The sequence below is a fragment of the Euleptes europaea genome, chromosome 1 (assembly GCF_029931775.1).
Source record: "Euleptes europaea isolate rEulEur1 chromosome 1, rEulEur1.hap1, whole genome shotgun sequence".
NCBI lineage: Eukaryota > Metazoa > Chordata > Lepidosauria > Squamata > Sphaerodactylidae > Euleptes > Euleptes europaea.
The window spans coordinates 119,754,541-119,780,846 of record NC_079312.1 but is presented as its reverse complement, the minus strand read 5'-3'; the positions used below and the strand labels follow the sequence as shown (position 1 = coordinate 119,780,846).

The 26,306-nt window shown below is 44.9% G+C and overlaps 1 protein-coding gene across 1 annotated transcript in view; it reads right to left on the bottom strand.

Annotated features, from left to right (window-relative positions):
- Positions 1-6,606: 6,606 nt before the first annotated feature.
- Positions 6,607-26,306, bottom strand: part of PMP22 (peripheral myelin protein 22) — a 32,596-nt gene continuing 12,896 nt past the window's right edge. Inside the window, exons 4-5 of the mRNA XM_056865123.1 lie at positions 12,152-12,292; positions 6,607-6,957 (exon numbers count right to left, since the gene is read on the bottom strand). Coding sequence (XP_056721101.1) covers positions 6,791-6,957; positions 12,152-12,292 — 308 coding nt within the window. The 3' untranslated portion in view covers positions 6,607-6,790. The remainder of the gene's footprint in view (positions 6,958-12,151; positions 12,293-26,306) is intronic.

The following is a 26,306-nucleotide window of genomic DNA, read 5'->3' as shown; positions in this document are numbered from 1 at the left end:
AATCTTTGCAGTGGAACTTCCTAGATCAGAACAGGGGTTCTCCCAGAAGTATGATACCTTTGACATCTGCCATGCTTTCCAGAGCTGATAGAAGTTTGGAGGGAGAAAGATGAAGTTACAGAAGGGCTTTCAACCATCAGTTGATATTTGCACCTCTTTCGTTCTGGTTTGCTATTGGTCCATATTATATGTCTGGTTATTAATGGCTGTAAGTATAGTTGAAGGATGATTGTACTCTTCTTCCTCCATCCCTAGCGAGACTCTGAAACCCAAAGTATTCTCACAAAATTGCTATGCTCTCCCAAGTTTGAAACCAGGAGTAAGAGGGAAAGCTGGGTGGATTCTCTTATTGCTCACATCTAGGTGGGGAGGAAGCTGGGGAACAGAGAAGCTGAAGGGCTGGCTCAGTCAGGGCCATTTTACCCACCCATAGGGTCCAATTGCCCAAGCAGGCATTTTCTCCAGGGGAACTGATCTCTGTCACCTGGAGATCAGCTGTAATAGCAGGGGATCTCCAGCTGCCACCTGGAGGTTGGCAACCCTACCTACCCAAGCAGCTGCATGAGGCAGATGTGTGTTTGCATGTGAGAGAGAGGGGGGTGCTATTTCCATGGTGCCATCACCCAGTGGCTTAGCAGGGGGCTTCCCGAGAGCAAGCCAGGTCCTGTAATACTGTGCAGTCACCAGGAGAAGTACCAGGAAAAAGCAGGGTTTTTTTCTGTTCAGTCCCACTCCCCACCCCAGGAATGGCTGGTCTGGCCAGCTGGAAGACTTCTCTATGGCCACAGGAAATGTCTATCCAAGTCAGTGCAGTGCTTAAGTGGTCCTGGATTCTCATTTTTAATTTCCTGAAATGGAAGGGATGCCACATGGCTTCTCACCATGAGGAGAGGTCAGTGGGGTGTAGAAGTTAAGAATGGTGGTTAGAGAGCGGTGGACTCTAATCTGGAGAACTGGGTTTGATTCCCCACTCCTCCACATGAAGCCAGCTGGGTGACCATGGGCTAGTCACAGCTCTCTTAGAGTTCTCTCAGCCCCACCTACCTCATAGGGTGTCTGCTGAGGAGAGGGGAAGGTGATTCTAAGCCAGTTTAATTCTTCCTTGAGTGGTAGAGAAAGTCAGCATATAAAAACCAATTCTTCTTCTTCTTCAAGCTGAAGAACCAGTTGAGGGAAATTGTTGCCTAAACTGAAAGTTGCTGACTGCTGGGCAGTGGCTACAAAAGTGGATTGCTGTCCAGAGCCGCTAAAGGAGGTGCCCTGCTGTGAGCATTCGGGGAAGCCCTATCTCTGGTTTGAGAGGGGGGAGGAAAGATAAAATCGCCCTTTACGCAGAGACACTGGCAAACGGAGGAAAAGGGCAGCATAACACTTCCTCCTCCAGCAGCTTTCATGCTCAAAACCACCACCAATGCTAATGTTGCCAGTTCCAGGCTGGGAAATTTCTGGAGATTTAGTTGTTGGGCCTGGGGAGGGCAGGGTTTGGGATGGGAGAGACCTCAGCAGGTTATAGTGCCATAGAGTCCACCTTCCAAAGCAGCCATGTCCTTCAGGGGAACTGATCTATGACATCTGGAGATAGTTGTAATTCTAGATCTCTGGGCCCCACCTGGAGGTTGGAAAACATGACCACTGCCAAACTGCTGTTTTCCCATCTGTTTGGAGTGAGTCAGAATGGGAATAAAGTAGAAGACAGAAGTGTTACTGAAGAATCCCAGTACTGCTTCTGAGGAGGGAGCATGGCTCAGTGGGATAGAGCACCTACTTTGCATCACCAGTTAAGACAGGGAAGAACATAAGAAAAGCCATGCTGAATAGACTTATGCATACAGACCCACCTCAAGGTAATTTGGTCACGTGTACCATCTTGCAAGTGTCAGCAATGGCTTACTCATATATTAGGTCCAGGAGGGTGGTAGAATGTGTGATTAGAAGGGTTGTCTGAAGTCCCCTTCTAGATCATTCTGCCAAATGATTTTGTCTGCCGTCAAGACACATCTGACTTATGGCGATCCCTGGTGCGGTTTTCAAGGCAAGAGATGTTCAGAGGTGAACATAAGAACATATAAGAACATAAGAAAAGCCCTGCTGTATCAGACCAAGGCCCATCAAGTCCAGCAGTGTGTTCACACAGTGGCCAACCAGGTGCCTCTAGGAAGCCCCCAAACAAGACGACTGCAGCAGCAGCATCTTGCCTGTGTTCCACCGCACCTAAGATAATAGGCATGCTCCTCTGATCCAGAAGAGAATAGGTATGCATCCTGATTAATATCCATTTTGACTAGTAGCCATGAATACCCCTTTCCTCCATGAACATGTCCACTCCCCTCTTAAAGCCTTCCAAGTTGGCAGCCATCACCACATCCTGGGGCAGGGAGTTCCACAATTTAACTATGCATTGAAGAAGAAGAGGTGGAGGAGGAGTTGATTTTTATACTCCACTTTTCTCAACCTTAAGGAGTCTCAAACTGGCTTACAATCACCTTCCCTTCCTCTCCCCACAACATGCACCTTGTGAGGTAGGTGGGACTGAGAGAGTTCTCAGATAACTGTGACTCGCCAAAGGTCACCCAGCAGGCTTCATGTGGAGGAGTGGGGAATTGAACCCAGATTAGAGTCTGCCGCTCTTAACCACCACACCATGCTGGCTCTCAGTAGGTAATAGGTGATGTGAAAGACTCAGGCTCTGAATGGTGCCAGGTATAGTAGACAATTCTGACCTGGATAGACCAAGGGTCTGACAGAGTAGAGGCATCATCATACATTTAAAAATCCAGGGGAAAAACACATATGATTGCATAAGGTCTCATGTCAGCCTGAGAGGGTGACCAGAGTCTGAATGGGCCTGGTTCAAATCTCACGGCAACTACAAACTGATAAAGCAGCTTTCAGAGCCTACCCAGAAAGGCCTTTGCATAGTTAAGGCATTACTGAGTTAACTGGTTCATTGTAAACACTCTTGATTAAGAACTTAAGAAGTGCCTGGCAGGATCACACCAAACCCAACATCCCTTTCAAGGATCTCAGCAACTATCAGTAGGGTTGCCAGGTCCCTCTTCGCCACCGGCGGGAGGTTTTTGGGGTGGAGCCCAAGGAGGGCAGGGTTTGGGGAGGGGCTTCAATGCCATAGAGTCCAATGGCCAAAGTGGCCATTTTCTCCAAGGGAACTGATCGCTATCAGCTGGAGATCAGTTGGAATAGCAGATGTCCAGCTAGTACCTGGAGGCTGGCAACCCTATCAGGCGCTAGGAAGGACCCTGGAAACTGGCCTGTGGTCCATTCTGCCTAGAAAGTGTTCTACTGTCAGCGCTTCTTATCTTATCTTAGGTAAGCTGCTTTTCTTTTTCTGCCTCTGCCCCATCTCTGTACACAAGGCTATTGTAAGCATGACTGAGGCAGTGGCCTCACTTGAACACTTGGAATACATCAAATGCCTCTTGTAATGACTACTGTTCTTCTTCAAGGGGGGAAAATGTTTGGAAATTTAGAGTGGAACTTTTCACTTGGTTGCGCCCATTGTTGGATGTGCAGCCCAATACTTTCGGGGACCAAATGGTACTGGGGCACACTTTGCTGGGATCTGGGGGGTCCTGCTCAGGCAGCAAGGCCACTACCATGACTGGGTGTATTTATGGCATTTCAGAAATATGTTGTCTAATTCTTTATGTTTGTTCCACAGCCCCTAATTCTCTGTTTGTGTTGTCTGAACAAGTAACGCTGCTGGGCCTTGAAAGTAAAGGAACGCCTGGGTCTCTTACTCAGGGCTGAAAGGAACATTGCAACCAGTGCTCAAACATTGCGCAGTAACACTGATAAATATTGCAATATTAAAACAAATGTAAAATAAAATTATATCCAAAGAAACCATGAGTTGTTTTCCGTGAAAGATGTTCTGCTGCTCAGGTATGAATGGAAGGAGCAGCCAAACTGTACCTTATTTGGGATGACTAAATACCTTAAAACAATCTGAGGCTCACTGGGAACATGAGACAACCGTTCTGACCAGCCCTTCTTTCCGCCTCCTGTTCTGTCCACCTAAAACCGAGTGTGGAACATGGCACCTCATCCCATCTTTGAAGACTCCCATGTCCTCAGTTCCTGGCCCCCTCCTTTACTGGAAGTAAAGACAGAGGAGTCAGATAGAGGCTTATAACCAGGACGGAGGGATCAGGTCAGGTAAACTGGGAGGGTAATTTGTTACTATTGCAGATGCTCCCAGTCCAGGAACAGTTCACATCAATTATCGGACCTCTTCTGTCGTGGTTTCTGAGGGATAAATTGCACAATATATTTGTTTACAAGTTGTCTCTGGGCTCAACTCCAACAATGGCTGTACATCTAACAATAGGTGCAACCAAATGAAAGGTTGTTCTATATATTTCCAAGTACTTGCATAACTTTGGAGCTGCATGTAGAGTAGTCCAAACACTTGCAGCCCCAAATTAGGCAAATTACTTGTGTGTGCGTGTGTGTGTTAAGTGCCGTCAAGTCGTTTCCGGCTCATGGCGACCCTATGAATCAATGTCCTCCAAAGTGTTCTATCCATAACAGCCTTGCTCAGATCTTGCAAATTGAGGGCCGTGGCTTCCTTTATAGAGTCAATCCATCTCTTGTTGGGTCTTTCTCTTTTCCTGCTGCCTTCAACTTTTCCTAGCATGATAGTCTTTTCCAGTGACTCTTGTCTTCTCATAATATGTCCAAGTAAATTACTTGTTTAGGTTCATGTAAAAGGCGGGTGGGAGCAGGATCCCCCTCCTCCACCCATACTACCTCACCAGCAAAATCAGACTCCATGGCTTTTAAAGCGATGTTCTTGGAGTGGACATGTGACTCTGATCAAAGCAGTGAACCTGGACACAACTCGTAAAAAAAAAAAGTACTCTAGACCTGAGTCTAGAACCTTCTCTGCTTTCTCCCTTCTCCACACCCGATCATGTCCCATTTTGCCTATTGAAAGAAGCACAGAAACCATGAACCTGAGTAACTAATACTTCATGTTCCCTCCTCAACAAGACTAACAGAGCAATCATCCCCCCCCCTTATTCTCTTACTTGGTTTAAGAAATATGATGGCAAACTGGTCCTAAGTGATTGCAAACAGACTGATGGTTGCTAGCAGTTACCGGGCATGCCATGCCCAAGCAGTTACCGGGCATGCCACACCCGTGCATGCCACCTTTTTACCCGTATGCATGCATTCAGTTAGCACCCAAAAAAAGAGATCCAAGAGAGGGCAGAGAGGTTTGAGTTATTCTGACTTTTATTTTGTTGCTTCTTAGTCCACACAGTTGGTATAAAATCAGAAAAGCAAAGCAAAATAATCGCATAATAATGTCTGGAGTCTTAGCATCAAAAGGCGCAGCCTACACATCCTAGCATGCGGCTACCAACAGAGTTCATTGCCAGACACACTTTTGGAAGCACAGAAAAGGATTACAGAGGAGCTGGGAGGGATCCTACGGGGTCTAAAAGATTGGCTTTTCCCTCCCGACTGTGAAGGAGGGAGGGGGGAGGAGAAACACTTTGGTTATAAATGCTTTATTAAAAAAATAATAGTAATAGCCACTTTCCTAAGTACAAAAGCAGTTATAGGCTGTATATATTACACAGAATTATTTATCGTTCCTACTCCTTGGTTTATTCATAAAATCGTTATCTGACTTTCCAGTGAGTAAAGGTTAAATGGCTTAGCAATACAAGGAATGGTAAATAGATAGCACCATTTCACAGATTTGGTATTCAATTTCATAGAGAGGTGTGTGGGGGGGGGAGGGTACAGAGCTTACCACGTTTCACTTGTCTTCTCTACTTTAGCTTATTCTCAAGGGAAGGAAAATGCTGTGTTTTTTTTCAAGGTCATTGTCTACCAACCCCAACAGGCATGGCTGAGGACAGCCGCTTGGGCTAGTTATGAACTGACTTGATCCATTTTTTTTTCTTCTCGTCCCACTCACTTTCTTCTAACGGTGCTAGTCTTGGGTATTCCACATCATGCTCACTTCAATGGGACTTAACACATGCAACAAGCAATGGCAGATAGTGTTCCCCTCTGGGATTATTTACTGAGGGCGGTCGCTATATCCTGCTCTTCTTCCGAGGATTTCAGGGGGTCAAATACGGAGACAGTACATGGGAGGAAGTAACAAGCTTACTGCAGGATGCCACAATGAGACAATGGTCCACATATTGGCTACCATTCCAAGAGTCATCGGGAGCCTGGCTCCCTCACCCTTGTCTGAGGCAGCGTCTACATTCTGGTAGAGATCCTTCCCCTTCCCACTTAACATTTGTCTCTATCGGTTGGTTAATACGGGCTAATGAAGGCATCAGTTGCCGTCAGTGCAGTAACAGATTCTCCTGCCCATCTGGAGGACCAGCCTGGTTCTTGATTTGTGCTGGGCTTGGGAGTGGAAAGCTTTGGAGGAGGGATCCATTTGCTTCCACAGCAGAAGGAGGGGGCAAAAAATACGGCACTCTACATATATTGTTAGGAGCAAGAGTTCTTAGGCACTTTCTTTAGGCTTAAACATGGCGGCAGGTCAAATAAACAAAGGCAAACAATACTATGTACATATATGTAAAAAGTGTTATAAATAGGTTTTTAAAAAAAAACCATAGATACTATATACATCTTCAATGAACATAGTAACCCTCCTTTCGGTTTGGTTTTCCTTTTCCTTGTTGGGTTTACTTTTTTTTTTTTTTTTTGGTTAAATTCCATTTTTGATTTTCTAATTCTTGGACACCCCTTTGTCCCAAGCGCTCCGTCCTCAGCTGCCTCGCTTGACCTTTCATTCGCGCTTCCTCAAGATGGCATAAATCACCCCGCTGATGAGGGCCAGCGGGAAGGCCACCCAGGCCAGGATGTACGTGAAGCCAAAGGAGAGGTTCTCTGTAGAGTGATACCACTCTGTGTGTCTCACTGTGAAGATGGAAGCGCCGCTCATCACACACAGGCCTGGGAGGTAGAGGAGACAGAATGTAAGCAAGAAATGCCATGACCGACATGGAAGACCTATCCATGGGACCAAACTTACAACCTCTTCTTTCCCACCCCAGTGTCAATATTCCTAGCAGAAAATCTAGGAGCTCAGCAGCCACATTCAAGGGACCAGATCAACATATCTTGCATTTTTGCAACTTCAGGATCTTAGTGCAAACATCAGCTGTGAAAAGACAACTAACTTTCCTTCAGGATCTACCCGTCCACTTGTCCCTGCAGCCCCACTCAGATTTCCTACAGTGTAGAAAACATGTGCTTCCCACAACATGCACTGGACTGTGGTACTAATTTTTAAATGACACAATTGTAATAAAAATAGCCAAAGTACTTGGCTGTAGGGCAAAAACCAATCACATCATCTGAGTAATTTATTAGACAATTTGACACCAAGACACAAGTTGGCACCTAACCAAAGATATCCTTGGCTGGGGATTGAGGGCGGGTTACAAATCGCAATACAATAAATAAATAAATATATTACTGGTTCTACAAAAGTCAAACATCCTCCTCCATTTTGTAATCCTTATTTGAGATGAAATCCTTTCACAGGTAAACTTTTAGCAAAACCAGTAAAAAAAAATTAAAAAAAATCTCTCTCTCTCACGTTATGTACCAACTTGTTTATTGGTATCAAATTGTTTAATAAATTACTTAGATGATATAACTGTTTTTTGCCCTACAGCCACATACTTTGTACTGTGTTTATAATTATGTATTTTTTGTCAAGAAAAATGGCCTCCTTATAGCGTATCGGAGTGGCCTAGTCGTGGGCTCCACGCTCAATTTTTTGCTTAGTCCTCGTCTTTGATTTTCTGTCACCGGCAAGCATCCGGCCTGCTTTCACTCCTTCCGCTGCCATGAAGCTTGTGAGGTTTCTCATGAAACTTAGCCATGAGACTTTGACCATCGAACTAAAGACTGGGACCCAAGTACATGGAACAATCACAGGTGTGGATGTCAGTATGAACAACCAATCTTAAAGCTGTGAAGATGACTCTGAAGAACAGAGAACCTGTCCAGCTGGAGACATTGAGTATTCGAGGGAATAATATTAGATACTTCATTTTGCCCCTGGATACTTTGCTGGTGGATGCTGAACCAAAAGTTAAATCCAAGAAAAGGGAAGCAGTTGCAGGAAAAGGCCGAACTTCTCAAAAAAAAAAAAAAAAAAGGCCTCCAAGCCTCTTGTTTGAACTGGGAAGAGGCTAAAGATGGCCAACAGAGGCAGCTGGACAGGCACTCTTTCCATACTGAAAAATAACATTTCAGCAGGGATTGCAATTTGGCTGGACCCCTGCTCCTTCACTTGCTTAGCATAATGATTAATCCTGCCTTGCTGCTAGGCATTAAACCAGACTGCTGCCTCATTATTCCATCCTGCTGTCTCCACTGCCCTAAGCCCCAGTGATCAAAGCATGAACAGGTAGGTTGAGCCAGGCCCCCTGTGCAGTAATGCCACTAAGCTCGGCTTCTTTGTATTGCCAGATCAGCAATACCAGGTCTAGAACTATGTTGTTGTTTTTTAAAAAAAAGCCTAGCATCAGGGACTGCCAAGGATTACACAATGACTCTTCTATTCAGTGCCCAGAACAAGGCCTTTTTTCGTTGATCCCAGCAATTCCACAACCTGCTCAATGTGCCACCAGAGCCGACTCTGTTCCAAAGCCCCGCAATGTGCCTCAGGACCACCTACACCTCACCACAGTGATATTTGAGCTGTTCTTCCCCTCCACACTGCCCGCTTTGTTCGCAGAAAGTGCAGGAGTGGGAATGTGTTGAATTCACAAGCTGCTGATGCAGCTCCCCATTCTCTCCAGGCCATGGAGAGGACACCCACAGCATCAGCAGAAGCCCACGTGCCGGGAGCAAAAAACGATTGTCTTCCAACTCGGGTGGGATGGCAAAGAGTGCGGTGGTCATACCACAAATCCCTTGCACTCACTAGTCAAGAGAGCATGGACTGTGTGTTTAAAAAGATGGGCAGAAGGTGCTGATTCTGTCCCTACTGGGAGATACCGGGAGGCTTTGCTGGGCTTCAGCACAGGTGGGGGAGGAGAACTGAGATAAAATCGCCACCCTGTGAAGGAATTAACATTGATGGTTTGTGTTCCTTTATCCTGGAAAGCAAACGTAAAGTCAGTTTTCAGAGATGATATCTGCTGTTATTCCCATGGCAGTGCACCCACTGCAGAAGCAAAGGCCGAAGGATTCCCCTCTTAACTTCAGAGAGCTTTTGTGTACAGATCAAGAAGGAGGGCAGTGCAAAACTGGGAAGACCAGCCTACAAGAGACAGTCCCTGTCCTTCCGACTGGAATAGAAAACAACTAGCTTTGAATCCTCTGTCTTAGTTACTGTTCTCTAAAAGATCATGTTTGTAAGCTTGCATTCTGCCTGTCTGGAAGCAAACTGGAAAGGACCTCAGAACTGCAAATCCTTCATTCAGATTTGAATGGGGAGACATGAAGTTGAGGCAGATAACTGACATCAGTCTAGGCGGCTTCAAGACTTATTTGCACACCTGAAGCTTCTGTTTAACTAAGTGCAAGTGACAAGCATCATCTTCAGCCATATCTGTGTCATGCAGATATGCATGCAAAGAAATTGATGCCAAAATTATCCCATTTTAAAAAATATGATACAGACTCTTAATAGGTTGACCCCTTGAGGGGGTGGCATCAACCAGCCATTCAAAAATTATTGCTTTGTCTGAATGCCACTTACTTTTGAATACTAACTGTATAATACAAGCAAATATTATAGGTTTAAATTTTATTACTGTATATACTTTATCATATTCCCTCAGAGCACCTTACACTGAATTCCCAGGGAAACCTTCCCCCAGGCACAGGCCAGATGGAGGACTACTTAGGTTGAATATAAAAGCATCATATACCATCAGACTATTACTAGATGGCCTTCAGTTTTTACTGCAGTTTACTTCTTCTGGAAGATCCCACACACTGAGCAGAAACTGCTCGTGCACTCAATATTCATCCCCTCCAGGGTTGCTAGTGTTACAGTACTCAGGGTTACAGTACTCAGCAAAAATCAGCAGAATTGATCCGTGGGTTCTTAGCATCTAGCTGAGTCACAGGGCAGGGTCTTCTTCAAAGAAAATGTCAGGTTGATTGACAGGTGTGGAAAGGGCTCTCATGTCAAATCCTCCACAAGGACTAATGTCAAATCCGCCTCCACCCAGCAGAAACAGAGATTCCATTTGCTCACAATTCTTAGGCTGCCTACAGAGGCTACTGGATCTCCACAAACCTTAGCAATGAGATGCAAGGTAACAAAAATGAAAATTCACGAAGTTTGAGAAGTGTTATGAGGATATATGCAACTCTGATTTAAAGAACAATTTTTTTAAAGAATTAAAATTAATTTGGCCCTAGGCCAACATGCCTCCCCGCCCCCCAGAGACTGCTAAACAGACTCTTCCCTCTCTAAGAGCTGGGGTGTGGAATGCTCGCCAATGGCTTGGCTGGAATGTGGGGAGAGGCGCGAGAGGCCACAGAGAAGGAGCTCCTGACGCAAGGTTTCCTCAGACGCGGTTCTGCGGTTCCACTTATAGAGCTTGGCGTTAACGACAGACGGAGCCACGGAATAAGTCAATGAATGGTGGTCAGGGATGCTCCAGCCCAGATCAATTATTGTTGGAACGGTTGGCAAGGGAGCGACAAGTCGAGCCCAACGTATGGTATGCGCTATAGTAATTCTGTTATTCATATGCTTGGGTTGTATTCTTTTTTTGAACTTATTTGTTCAAACACATTTCTTTGCTGCCTTGAAGATTTAAATGATAGAAAGATGGAACGTGAATTTTGAAAATAGGCAAGTCTCTCATATGCTGAACATCTTTAATGGGAGCTAACAGCCGTTCACAGTATCTTCAAGAGTTAGAACCACCCCCAGTGTAGAGACATCTTCCAGTAATGGTTAGGAGCGGTGGTTTGGAACGGTGGACTCTAATCTGGAGAGCCGGGTTTTATTCCCCACTCCTCCACATGAAGCCAGATGGGTGACCTTGGGCTAGTAGCAGCTTTTTCTCAGCCCCACCTACCTCACAGGGTGTCTGTTGTGGGAGGGGAAAGGAAGGTGATTGTAAGGCGGTATGATTGTTCCTTAAGTGGAAGAGAAAATAGGCATATAAAAACCATCTCTTCTTCTTCTCTTAGAGGGTGGCTTGTAGAACAAGGTAAATTCAGGAAGAGATGCCTTTTGGCCACACAACTCAGCGTGCGCCAGGATGAGTTCAGAGAAGACAGGAGATTGACAACTGGTACACTACGTACGCTCTTACCCCATCCTCATGCATACCTCCCAGTACTTAAAGCAAGTGGACTCGCTTGAGTCCAGTTCTCATCTCCTACAGAGCTCTCACAGACCAGAATTTGGCATTCTCTAAAACCACCTAAGGTAGTCCATGGCTGCTACACAGAGGCAGGCAATGACAAACCACCTCTATCCATCTCTTACCCTGACAACCCCTATGGGGTTGCCAGAAGTAAGCTATGACTAGATGGCACTCTTCCCCATCAATGGTAAGTCAGCTCCATTCATTAGGATCCCTATCCAAATGGTCTAAAAATGTTCATTTGAGGAAATACAAGGTATTCCCTATGAGGGGCACAGTGGGCTGTGAGAATGTAGTAGCAGTTGGTCCTAGGCCTGGGGGTGAGGATGGGGACATTTGGACTTTTGGTCAGTGATGAGGCCCTAGACCCCCCTTGGGTCACCTTTCATTCACAAGTTCACAGTGCAGTATGTGGTGAGGGAAAAGAAATTGGGGAGGGGAGGCAGGAACTGGAAAATACATTTGATTCCGCAGTGCGGGGAAAGGGCTGCCAAATTAGATAAGAACAGTAGTTTCTCACCCAGGATAAGGTTTGTCAAATAACATTTTCAAGAGAGAAAGTAATTTAAATAATCACAGTATTCAGCAGTCCTGAACATACTGAAGCTGCCCAGAGTTAAGTGTTCCTGTTCTTTTAAAAGGCCCATGTTAAGAGTGAGGACTCCCATTTCAAACATATTCCCATCTAAGCTGACTGTGCTATTTTAGAATTGTCCTGTTTTCCATCATTAGTCACTGCTCCATCTCAAATGCTCCCTTTGCAATACTGCAGACCACATTCTTCGATTACTTACCAGCAAGGATCTGGAAAATGCCAGTAAGGTAGAACCGTCCACCTTTAGTGAGAGTGAAGAGCTGGCAGAAGAACAGGAACAAAGACAAAACGCTGAAGATGATGGAGAGGATCATCAGAGCTTGGACAGACTGCAGCCATTCTAGAAAAAAAGAAACAGGACATTAGGGCAATATTGACTAGAGGTAGCCTTACAACAAGTGTCTCTGCATGAGGCAAGGGCTGTAGCTCAGTGGTAGAGCATCTGGTTGGCATACAGACGGTCCCAGGTTCAATCCCCGGCATCTCCAGTTAAAGTGACTAGGTAAGTAGGTGATGTGAAAAACCTCTGCCTGAGACCCTGGAGAGCCGCGGCGGGTCTGAGTAGACAATACTGACTTTGATGGACCGAGGGTCTGATTCAGTATAAGGCAGCCTCATGTGTTCATGTGAGGCTATAATAGTTATTTCCTGTTCATCCTGCAGTTGAACCTGGTACACCAAAGCTCTCCTCAGTCAAAACAACACATCTTCTCCAGATAGTACAGTTTTAAATTATTTTAGGTAGCTGTTCACAGAAAGAAAATTAGTTGGAGGAGCTTCCAGACATGGTGACATATATCTCTTCCCTCTAAGGTAACCAAGAATCTCTGGAGATGTAGCTACCTAAAGAGTTCCTTGCAAATTCAGCCCAAGCCATACAAGGAGGAACTTGGATATGAAGCCACACAACAGCTGTGTTCCTTTGTGTGGTTCTGTATAGCACCTTCATTGTCAAGGTGCTTGACTGCCACTACCCAGGAGTGACTTCATGAAACAGGCCTCCAGAGGCTGCCATCTCTGTAAGTTTTGACTAAAGCCTCTAAGGCAGCTCTAAGGCCTTTCATTAAAGGTGTAAAACTTTCAATTGCTGCTTTTTCCCAAGCTTGTGTTTTGTTCTATCGATACTGAGTCTGTTAGTGTGTTTTTGGTTTTATTGCTTATTCCTGTGAATCTGATGTGATGCAAAGCTGACCTTACGCCAAATGGAAAGGTGAAGTAGGCATTTGTAAAAAAGTTAAACCAACTAAGTCCCTCAGTTTCTTCTAAAGTCTCATTTGCGAAACACCAGACCAGGCTTTGTAACAGTTGTATAACCTCTAGCCAAACCTTACTGGTAGTTCTAGAAACCCCATTGTCCTTTTAACCCACCACTACCAGAGGATAAATGACCAGAAGCTTACTTACTAGTTCATGATCTTCCTTGGAACTAGAAGTGAAGCTGCTATGAATAGCACTGTTCCTGAGAAATTCAGAGCTTGCCTCACACTCTTCATATTTTCCATGTGGATGTTGTGATGACTCTTGCTCAAGACAATAAAATTTACGAACAGACCGACACTACGCATTTTCCTTCTCCACAATGAGCCCTGGCTTAACGTGTCAGATGTGAGACAGAATGAATAGACAGCCGGCCCTTTCAACAAAGCATCAGTCTGAAAAAAATTCTGCTTTGTGCACTATCAACATTGTGGATTCTAGCCGTTAATGTTTAGCATCTGCTGCTCTGGAGAGAAAGTCCAGGTTCTCCATCTGAAGAAGTCACATAATATCAGTTACTTTCAAATATAAGGGCTTTGTGCATGTGACTACCAGCATGAATCCACATGTAATTTAACAGTGGGCTATAAAAACCTGGATGGCCCAGGCTAGCCCAATCTCGTCAGATCTCAGAAGTTAAGCAGGGTTGGCCCTGGTTAGCATTTGGATGGGAGAACACCAAGGAAATTCAGGGTTGCTGAGTAGAGGCAGGCAAAGGCAAGCCACTTCTGAATGTCTCTTGCCTTGAAAACCCGAATGGGTCGCCATTACGTCACCTGTGACTTGACAGGACTTTCTATCAACACCATAAAAACATGAACCCAAGTGGCTTCACCAGGTCCACTGTGGGCCTTCAGTGTGACATTACTCCCATACTCCACACACAGTCCACAGACTTCATGACTAGGAGACAATGCCTTGTGCAGGGGCAAAGCCACTGGCTGTTCCAATGGCTGCTGCCATACCATAAGCCTCTCCCCTAAACTGAAATTAGCCATACAGGTTTCAAGAAGCATACAGAAAGTATACTTTGCCGTTTGCCAGCTTTTGTTAACCAAGTGAACAGAGCTGGCCTTTTGGTCAATGGAAAAGGGAGTGGGGCGGGGAACCAGGAAGGCCAAAGTTCGCAGGATGAGGGAGGGAACATACAAGATAGACTTTGGAAGTCAGGCAGAAGCCCATGGGAAAGGGAACTGGATGATGGGGAGTTGAAAGATGCAGGCTGGTGCTCAGGCCTGCCAGAAGGGGCAGCACTGGCTCCTGTGAAATCACTGAGGCAGATGACATGACGAAGGATGATGCCTTAGCATTAGATGACAACTGGCACATTTTTAGAAGCTACATTAACCACTGGTCTTAATGCAGACACTCCCTCCATCAAAACTGATATGGGTTTAGTGCAAAATTATGCATATGAGCCCTTGGCACCTGCTGATGGAAGAGTTTATTCCTTTAATTAATTTCAGCACGACGGACCTGATTTGGGCAGGGTTTTAATTGTAAGGAACTCTACCTCCCACACAAAGTCAAGCTCACAGAACTGTATCTACTTCTAAATGGATTTCATTTATGCGAAAGGAAATCTTTCTTGAAGCTTATAAACAAGATCAGATTCATTTATTAACACAGCAAATGCCATTAAAATTCATATCAGTTACAGAATTAAAACTGGAGAACATACAGTAACTAAAACTATAGGATATACAATTCATAGACTAGATTATATAATCTAAACAAACCTCGAATAAAACATTCTCCATTTCAAGTTAAATTACCAAGCCCCAGCTTTGTCTGGCGGATCTTATATATTGTGGCACAGAATTTCGATACTTGCTTCACCGTCTGGTTTGACCCATCCCATAGGAGACTCCTCAGCCTCCCTCCATCGGAGCTACCCTTTATTAGATCAAGGAGAGGGGAAATTAGCCTGCATCAGACTTCCTGGTAGAAAGAGCACCTGAAAAAGACATGCGCAGTAGATTCTGCTTCACCTGACTTACAGGGGCATCTCCATTCTGACCGTGGTAATCTCCTAAATCTGCCTTCTCGGATCGCCGAGGGCAGGGCTTCTAGCAAGTGATAAAGCCCTTCTTTGTTTGTTCATTTCCAGAAATGAAAGATATTCTGCTGGCGCTAACACATACCTATTATCGTCTGGGGCCAAAAACGCCAGAGAGCTCACAGGCCCATTTTGACGTTCAATGTCAAAAAGCCTCTGCCTGATTAACAAGACCACTTCCATAGCCCTTATTATTCCCAGCATTAATACCACAACCGCACCACACCTTTGGGAGGAGAGCACTGACGCCACTTGATTGATGGGGGACAGAAACTGAGAGATGGCAAGGGCGACGAAGCAGCCATTTAAACTCAGTTGCACTATGAGCCCACTAATACCCAGTCAGAAGTACAAAGTCTATTAAGAGCCTTCCTTCACTAATTACTTTCCCATGAGGTTATCACCATCTTTATTTATCAATACTGTGCTCGCATTAATTTCATGAAATAGTATATATCCTGTTCTGATGGGGGTGGGGTCAATAGGGTTGCCAACCTCCAGGTACTAGCTGCGATCTCCTGCTATTACACCTGATCTCCAGCCGTTAGAGATCAGCTCACCTGGAGAAAATGGCCGCTTTGGCAATTGGACTCTATGGCACTCAAGTCCCTCCCCTCCCCAGGCTCGGCCCCCAAAACCTCCCGCCAGTGGTGAAGAGGGACCTGGCAGCCCTAGGGGTCAAGTATACTGCGAGGATTTCCCCACATTGCCAGAGATGTGCACCCAGGTACTGAAGGGGAGAAGAGCTCAACAGCCAAACAGGGCAAAAAGAGGGGAGGCAAAAATGACAGGGGAAACATTATTTGAAACTGGAGGGCATGGGAAATGGCAGTGCGGTGGTCAGGAAAGGGGCCCACGACATACCTACAGCATGTCACCCGCAAAAGTGACGTATGCTGGGACAAGAACAACAGTTCCTAAGAGACTGATGCCAATTAGTGCTGATAAACGGCAATACTACCCACTCACCCCCACCGCCAATAGTAATGCTTGCTGTGTGACATGGATTAGTGACATCCATGCAATTCCTACTGGGAAAACAACTGTACCTGGGAATGCCCTCATCTGCTTCTTCAGCAACTGAGATACCAGCAGGTAACCAAACAAACAAATAAAGACACCTTAAAATAACCAGACGCCCTATGTGACAATCCGGTCCTGTTCCCTTATGGAACCTTAGGAGAGGCACTTTACCACAGCTGTCAAAGTCAGGAGACTTATGAGATCAGCCAAAGCCATCCTTGAAGCCTGAGTCACAGTCCAGCTATTTACATGCCCAGTGGGTGGGTATGAGCCCTTGCAAAACAAGCACTACAATGAACACTAAAATCCCATACCAGCACTACTTGGATGCAGGAATATTTCACAAGTAAGCTTCTATATGGCGCAGTTTACTGCCACTGGTACAAGGAGACCTAATGTGTCTAGCTAACCCAAAGGGTTACCGCATTATGTATTCCCACCGATGTATTAAGAGTTTGAAAATGTTATAAAAAATACTGTTCGCACTTTGTTTGGCCCCTTTAGCTGTGAAGACGTCTTCCAACCATTTTTTAGCCGTGGCATCCAAAAACCCTTTTAAAGCGATGTTTTTTTATAACATTTTCAAACTCTTAATACATCGCTGGGAATACATAATGCGGTAAACCCCCCCCCCCCCAAAGGATCTATCTATTTACAGCTACTTGAAAGTGAGAAGGCTTTCTGGGATAATGACTTGACTTTTGCATACAACAGATCATCTTTCACAATCATTCCAACTCTTACTGGAAAAGAGCCAGCATGGTGTAGTGGTTAAGAGCAGTGGACTCTGACCTGGGGAACCGAGTTTGTTTCCCCACTCATACACATGAAGCCAGCTGGGTGACCTTGGGCTAGTCACACTTCTATTAAGAGCTCTCTCACCCCACCTACCTCACAGGGTGTCTGTTGCGGGGAAGGGAAGGTGATTGTAAGCCGGTTTGAGTCTCCCTTAAGTGGTAGAGAAAGTCAGCATATAAAAACCAACTCTTCTTCTTCTACTACCATATCGCCAATCTGACCTTCCTTCTAACGAAGGCCTGGATGACTCCTTTGGAAGGAATGGCAATCCCTAGTTTTATTTACGTGCAGGAAAACCTGAAAGTGTGTTCAATGTAGTGGAGGAGCCATAGTCACAAGAGGGGACTGCGCAAAGTCTCCTTTGGTGTTGGAGCTGTACATTCTATACCTCTTACTCTTTCTGCCCCACAGGCACCCAGTCTTGCTCTGATCGTTTGCCCTCAACTTCTCTTTCCACTCTCAACATACTGACTTCATATTTTCTATTTTCCCACTTCCAAGCAAAAAAATATTAACAATTTTTAAAAGCAGACAATTTTTAGAAACTGAATAAATACATTATTTGTTTAATATCTGTGTGGGGTTCTTTTTTAGAACCAGTTTTGAAAGTTATTTTGGTGACAGTGTTTTATTTATTAAGCAGAAAGTTAAGCCCTCCTTTTTATAACCTAAGTAAAAGCATTAGAAGAAGAAGGGGTTGGTTTTTATATGTTGACTTTCTCGGCCTTTTAAGGAGAATCAAACCGGCTTACAATCTCCTTCCCTTCCTCTCCTCACAACAGACACCTTGTGAGGTAGGTGGGGCTGAGAGAGCTCTAAGAGAACTGTGACTAGCCCAAGGTCACCCAGCAGGTGTGTGCAGTTGCTACACCTGCAGTGGGGAAACCAACCTGGTTTACCAGATTAGAGTCCGCACTCATGTGGAGGAGTGGGGAAAACAAACCCGGTTCTCCAGATTAGAGTCCACCGCTCTTAACCGCTACATTGCTATCAATTAATTTAATGGAGCACTTGGATCTAGATACTGAAAGAGTACTGAGTTACACATGCCATGGGTCCAGTTCACTATGGCCCCTCCTTCCAAGTTTCCAGAAAAATGTATTCCCCTCCCCACCACACACACTATCCCATACACACCTCTTTGTTGTGATATTAGAACTCATTCATTGTTTAACTGGAGTAGCTGTGTCTCAGTTCAGATGTACATAATACATTCTGAAGGGCAGCAGACACCAAGGATGCTGCAGATGTCATCACAAATGCAGTCAAACGTAACCATGTTTGAAAGTGTCGGACGTCAACCGATCACACACCCTGTCCAGTTCACGCTGAGCAGTGACAAATCCCTTTCGAACAGCTTTGCACTGGGCTTTTGTAGAACTGCACACATGCAAAGATGCCGCAGGTTCAAACTGATCAGCAGCCATTACATCCCTAGGGACTACTTTGTCCAACACTGAAGTGTCGGATTTAATTAAAACACAGCATTTATTGATGATTAATTTATATGATTTGTGACTGATTTAATTGTTTACTTAAACAACTACCTGCTGAGAAGAACAATTATGCTGTAAGGATGGGGGGGTGTAGAACACAGTCAGATTGTGAGAGAACATGTGCACACATACACACAAATCCAACTGCACTGTACTATATGGTTAGAAAGAAATACAGACAGGTATAGCAACCTGCCATCACAGCCGTGTATGGGTCGATAAATAATCAAGCCCATCATTTAAAAAGAAAGCAAGAAAACAGCTCCCTGTTCAACAACCGGTGAACAGGACAGGAGGGGGACCAATGAGTATCAATTGTGAGCAGCAACCTGTTTGTATGAAGCAATTTCCCAGGAAATCTGGGCAATTTATTCTAGATATTTATATGCCATACAATATGAACAGGAAAAAGAGAGGGTTTGCGCTGGTGTGATGGGAATCCCCAGAAGTGCATTACTGAACTGGTCTGCACAAATTGCATGTCATATAGAACAATCCATATGTGGTTATGTCCTTAAACATTTACAATAGCCCTTACGTTTTAGTTTAGTCAGTACATTTTTGGAGCTCTTACCTCACGCACCAGCAAAACATGCTGCACATGGTCCTCTCGATACACACAGTCACCATGCTCTGTGAACAGGGCAATCAGAAACCCAGGTTTGTTGTGGGTACATACTTGCACACATGGAAGCTTGAACAGGTGCATATTGTCGCATTCAAACAAAATGCCGATCGTATCAGGACTGCACAAAGCGCACTCTTCCAGAGCACAAGGCAGGAGAGCCAAAAAGTTATCTTTTTAATAGAGCCAAAATGCCACTGACAGAATTTGCGCTCTTAATTGATGCTTGTTACTTCCTATCTACCTTCCTTGGACATTTCCTGGTATCACCTGCAGGACTTTCCCCCAGATCAGCTACAGGAAAAGCTTAAATAGGTTACAAACACAAGAGCCAGAACTCATTTTGGTGTCCGGCTGTAATCTACATTCTCCTTTTGTAGACCTTCAGCTGAATGTCATTCATCAGGTAAAGCTGCCTGTCACGCTGACTGCTGTTTACATCGTATACCATGGAAGCTGATCCAACAGGGTAATTCACTCTTCTGCCATTCTCTTCATTACTGAAAAGTAGTTCGGCTCAGGGAAATAATATGCCATATTGCCTCCTGTAGGAGTTCACCATACTTCTTATATGACTGTACTCCTTGCAATGCGGGTGCTATTTCGGCAGGCTTTGATGATATAGCTTTTTATGGCCACTACTGCTACTTCTTTCCATGTGTTCAGAATGTCTTATTTCCCTCGATGCATAAGATGTCCAGCCTTCCTGCAGCAGCCTTTTTCAGTGAACAGGAACTGGTGTATTTCTTTTGTTACTGGATGGTTTGTTGAGATAGCTGAAGGAGAGTTACTGGTAGCATCTCTGAAGCTCTGCCTTAAAAGAGCACCCCGGGCAGCTTTCCGCCCATAAAATTAATGTTCAGAGAGGATAGGTTTTTCGAATGCAGACACATATTCCACTCCACCCAATGGGTGCGTTGTTCACATTCAGTCCCCCTATGGAACCGTCACAAACAAAAGCAGTTGCAAGATAGCTGCTCATTAGGGCTGCGGGGTCCCCCCCTCTCCTCCGGCGGGAGGCTATGGGGCTGAGGTCAGGATTGCACGCGCCAACCCGCGTGCGCATCACTTTCGGTTTACAACCAGAAGTGCTACCTTGCAAGGGGCCTTATACGTCTTAGTTTGAGTAGTAAAGTGGTCCTTTACCACTCAAACTAAGAGTTTGAGTGATATAAGGCCCCTCGTGAGGCAGCACTTCTGTGCACGTTGCTTTCAACTCTTTCATCGCATTAAAGAATGCAGCCCAGGCAGGTATGCGCTGTTGAGGACTCACTAGAGTAAGCAATAAGAAATAGCATCATGCACAATGCAGGATGATCATCAGAGAAATGGAACCTCTTCGCCTCCAGCCACAATTGGTTTCTCAAAAGTGAATGCTAATTTCCCCCCATGAAATAGTGAGGAGAGAACACACATGCTTTGAACATACAGTTACCGCACTTGTATTCCCAGAGACGTATTAAGAGTTTGAAAACATTATTAAAAATACTGTTTGCACTTTGTTTGGCCCCTTTAGCTGTGAAGACGTCTTCCAACCATTTATTAGCCGTGGTATCCAAAAACCCTTTTAAAGCGATGTTTTTTATAACATTTTCAAACTCTTAATACATCACTGGGAATACAAAGTGCGGTAACCCCTCTAGTTTTTACTTCAGTCTTTGGTATCTCAAATTAACAATGAAGCTCAGGAAGCGGGGCTTGGATAAAACTCCACCCAGGACCTCTGAGCCTCTGCTAGAGTCAGTACTAGGCTAGATGGACCAATGCTCTGACTCAGAGTAAGGCAGCTTTATATGTAGAAGTGTTAGCAGGGAGAGTGCAAAATAAAGGAGAGTTGCCTGATAACAGAACCTCCATCCAAACAAATGAGTTACCGTATTATAACTGGAACTAAAAAAAAAAGACCCCCAATAATCCAATATCATTCCATGCTGTCACGTGACACTGAATCGATCAATTTATGTTCTGAATTTTGCATGCACTAAGGTTTGGCTTCAGAATCCAGCATTTAAAAAAAAAATCAAAATCTCATCAAAAAATTTAAGCCTTATCTAGAATTTGAGATAAGAACCATGGAATCATAGAGTTGGAAGGCACCACCAGGGTCATCTAGTCCAACCTCAGGCACAATGCAGGAAATTCACAACCACCTCCCCCCCAGCACCCCCAGTGACCCCCCTACTCCATGCCCAGAAATGGCCAAGATACCCTCCCTCTCATCACCTGCTTGAGGTCATAGAATCAGCATTGCTGACAGATGGCCATCTAACCTCTTCTTAAAAACCTCCAGGGAAGGAGAGCTTACCACCTCCCGAGGAAGCCTGTTCCACTGAGGAACCGCTCTGTTAGAAAATTCTTCCTGATGTCTAGACAGAATGCTTATACTATGCTTTTCTCCCTAATGGGGACACAAAGTGGCCTAACATCATTCTCTCCTCCGTTTATCCTCCCAACAACCACCCTCTGTGTGAGGTAGGTTAGGCTGAGAGAGAATGACCGGCCCACTGTCACTGAGTGAGCTTCCATGGCAGAGAAGGGATTTGAATCTTCTAGATACTTCCAGTACTCTTAACTACTATATCATGCTAGATAGCACATCTAAATGACTGTGGATGTCTAAGAAATGTGCCAGCAGTAAATGGAAGGAGGGTACCACATATGAAGTGGGGGGGGGGAGAGCTACATCTGGGAAGCTAAGCAGATGTGGGGTAAAACCCCTTAACAAAAATTCAGATAGTATCTACAGCAGTGGCGAACCTAACTCTTCCATGCTGTTGGGAATAAGAAAAAAAAACCATCGATATACCTAAAGAAACTGACTAGGGCACATCCCAATCAATAATTTAGCCAAACATGGCAAGTCTACTTGTCTACCTGTATACCCTTCACGTTCATGGAAAATTCTCAACTTAAAATTGCAGCTCCCACTTTGTGTCTCAGACTAACAACTACCAAGGCACAGTGTACAGTTATGCCAGTCTAAACCTGTTGAAATCAACAGACTGACGTTGGAATAACTCGACACAGAATTGCACAGTAAATCACCCAAGGAGAACACATGCTCGACACTGCTGATCAGGAAAAAAAAATACACAAATGAATCTTTTACAGGATGCATCTCCAGCCAAAAGAGTCATACACTGTGTAACTAACAATGAGTTGTGTGTGTGTAAAGTGCCGTCAAGTCGCAGCCGACTTATGGCGACCCCTTTTTGGGATTTTCATGGCAAGAGACTAAGAGAGGTGGTTTGCCAGTGCCTTCCTCTGCACAGCAACCCTGGTCATCCTTGGTGGTCTCCCATCCAAATACTAACCAGGGCTGACCCTGCTTAGCTTCTGAGATCTGACGAGATCAGGCTTGCCTGGGCCATCCAGGTCAGGGCAACAATGAGTTAAGCAGCCTGAAATATTTTTACAAGGATGCCTCAGAGGGAATCCTCCATATCACAGAATCTAGTTGTAGTTGATGAATGGGCTATGGAGGAGCCAGCGCAAGATAAATCAAGACACTTTTGCAGCTGCCGAGTTTGGGGACTGCACAGACTACAGCGGCAAACTGCATCTTTCAGTGTTCTTCCATAAATCCCACACAAAGTTAGCATGGCACAGAGAGCTGCTTTCTGCAAGCACTCGAGGTGCTGATTTCGGTTTAAGGCACTTAGCCAGTTCCTGAGACCCTACGCGCCCTAAGGAATAATCCCTTCCCTTTGCACCACTGCACGCCCTACAGTGTCAGAAGCTGCCTATGTATCCCAATGCAAGCAGCAACTGTCCATTCTCTTGCTTGAACTCCCTTCTTTGGAGGTCTGAGCCCAAGTACATTCCAGCAGTGATGTAAGACTTGGGTTATCTAAGCAGGCTGAGAATAGGTACCGGAGGTATTTCAGTGACCCATTCGGATCTTTATTTTTAGCACACTTGATTTTGCTAGATATTTTTATATTGGTTGTCATGCGTTCTAAGCCAGAGGTATGGCATTATTTAAAATCATGAAATAAGTGTGCTATCTTTTGTTCCACTTGATATCTCATAGGACCAGACTCTTTAACAGATGGCACACCCATTCTCTAATGGAACTTGCTCACAGGAAATTAACAGACTTAACTGACAAACATTCTTCACTAACAGGGGAGAAGGAAGCTCTAAATCAAGATTCTTCTATTAAAAGAATGTGTGGTGGTTCCCTACGTATGTTCATGCAAAGCTCGGTCAATGCAAACAGTCCCTGAACACAGAGACACCACCTTATGCAGAATCAAGTCGTTGTTCCGTCTAGCTCAGAACTGTTTAATCTTGACTGGCAACAGCTCTCCAGGATCTCATACAGGGGGGATCTTTCCAAGAAACCTTTTTATTAGAGATACCAAGGATGGAACTTGGCAGTTCTCACATGGAACACATGAACTCAATTGATGATCTACTGCCCCTTTCCCTCCCCTAAAGCTCTCTCACTTTTTTAAAATATGCTTTCTCTACCACTTGAGGAAGAATCAAATGGCTTACAATCTTCCCTTCCCCTCCCCACAACAAACACCCAGTGAGGTAGGTGGGACTGAGAGAGCTCTAAGAGTGCTGTGACTAGCCCAAGGTCACCCAGCTGGCTTCAGGTGGAGGAGTGGGGAAACCAACCCAGTTTACCAGATTAGCCTCCACAGCTCATGTGAGGAAAGAGGAATCAAACCCGGTTCTCCAGATCAGAGTAAAGTGCAGTCAAGTCGCATCTGACTTATGGCGACTCAAGGCAAGACACTAACCTAAATGGTTTGCCATTGCCTTCCTCTGTGTAGCGCCCCTGTTATTCCTTGGTGGTCCCCCATCCAAGTACTAACCAGAGCCAACCCCTGAGATCTGACGAAATCAGGCTAACCTGGGCCATCTACAAGATTGCAATGTTTTGTTAAACTGCGAGGCCTTTCAGCTGGGTATGCATAAGCTTCATTTGTTCCCACATGTTCTCTGCCTGATTCCCTCCCCTGTAAGTAAGATAAGCACTCTCTGGAAAACATCCCAAGGAGATGCTTGACATTCCTAACTTTATCTGTGCAATCCGCTGCCTCCTGGGCTTTACTACAATCCTAAAGGGTATACCTATGGCCATTCAGGAATGAATAATTTATGGCACAATCCCTTCTAAATAACACGCCCTGCTTCATTTATAGACCGAACCATTCTTTTAGTGGCTCTGCTCCCAACTATTTATCAGGAACCTAAGATGCAGACTCTGAACAGTTGGAGCTTTTCCTGGCGTGGAGAAAAGCTGCAGTTGCTCAGTTAGTGAGCGTCAAGCTGTTACAGGAAGAGGAGCAGGGCCAATACAAAGGGGGCGATCCAACTTTAAGCAAGTTAAAATTATGCTACACCATCAAATTACCATGCTGCTAATTTGTAGAAATTGCACTCTGCAATAAGGAACCTTTCACTAACGTATGTTGTCACTCATGAAATGTAAAAATTGTGCACAAGGAACATAACTGCTAACTCACATAACAAGAAGCAGCTGTTAAAAACTTTCCCTTTAAGACAGTGATCCCCCACTATCATGGTGCCACCTAACTTTTAGAATTCTCCCTTCAACTAATCCTTCATTATCAGTCTGGCCTGCAAGCAATCACTACTGCCTATTTCCATTAATTAAAACTCTTATTAAAGGGGCAGCACTTTTTTCCTGTCAGGCTGGCAACCTTACTGCCATGGTACCAACTGATGTGTTTCATGGTGCCCACTTCCTTCTTCCCCAAAGAGCCAGTCCTGGAATTCCTCCGCCTCATAGGAGCAAAGGATACTTCAAAGAGACCAGAAGGCATTACCTTTGTGTCTGCAGGGAGCACCCATTTAGAAACTTGCCTCTCCACTGCAGGACACTTTAGCTTTACCTAAAGGGAAAAAATGTCTTGTCCCTTTAAAAGAGGCTTCATCAGGTGTTATTTATCTCCAGGTCATGAAAAGCATCAGCTGAACATTTCCAAACGTTTAGCCTCTGTTAAAGAAACAGGACACGTTTGAAATTTCTATGTATTAGACTGTAGTTAAAGATACAGGATTAGGGCTATTTTAAAAAACTGGCAACCTTAGCCCCAGTGTCTTATACAGACAGGATTCTCAACAATCTCCAGGGACTGGTTATATTGAGCGAAAAGCATGCTGAATCGGAAAGGAAGGAAGGAAGTTTGGTAACGTTATAATTCTCCTCCCCCTCCCCCCGCCACCGAATTGTCATTTGAAAAATGTTAACTAGTCATGATCAAGGGCCTGTAATTCCTCAGGTTTTTTGACCCTTATTTCCCCCGCCCTCCCTGCAGTGCTGCTTCAATGGAAAATCTGACAACAATCTTTTGATGTACAAATGGGATTCAGTTCCGGATTCCAGAGATGAGGCTATATGAGCAACGCCTGGCAGCAGCAATTAAACTATGAGCTCAACATTTGAACTTGTAGTCAATGCACACTGATCGCCTAACTGAGGAGTGGACCCTAACTACAGAAGGAAGTGCCCAATTCAACGTACACGATCCAGGCATGCAGGCTAGGGGAGGCGGTATCCCATGATTATCGCGGGGTGTGCTGTTTTCTGAGACCACTAAGAAAACATTTCCAAAGGATGCAATTTACCCTCCGCTATTAGTAAGCTCCACTGTAGGTTGAGGAAGAACAAGGACAGCTGCGGCCTAACAGGGGATTAAAGCTAGGACAGCTACATCCCACCGCCATAAATGCTTGAGTCTACCATTGGTTAGTTAACCGTTTCCCTCAGTGTGGCTGATTTTTTCAGGCAAAATCCTACAGAAAACAAGGATGTAAACTTCACAGAATCAGGTCAACCAACGTCTTTGGACCCACTTGAATTACAACAGTGTTTCGGTTTACAGCTGTCTTCTAGGCCTATGGCTTTGAAATATGAAGCTCTAAAAAGTGTGTGCTTTGTATAGTGGGGCTGCCAACCTCCTGGTGGGGGCTGGAGATCTCCTGGAATTACAACCAATCTCCAGACAACAGAAATTAGTTCCCCTGGAGAAAATGGCAGCTTTGGAGGTTGGGCTCTATGGCATCACACCCCTGCTGACCTCCTTCTCCCCAAATTCTACCCCCAAGTCTCCAG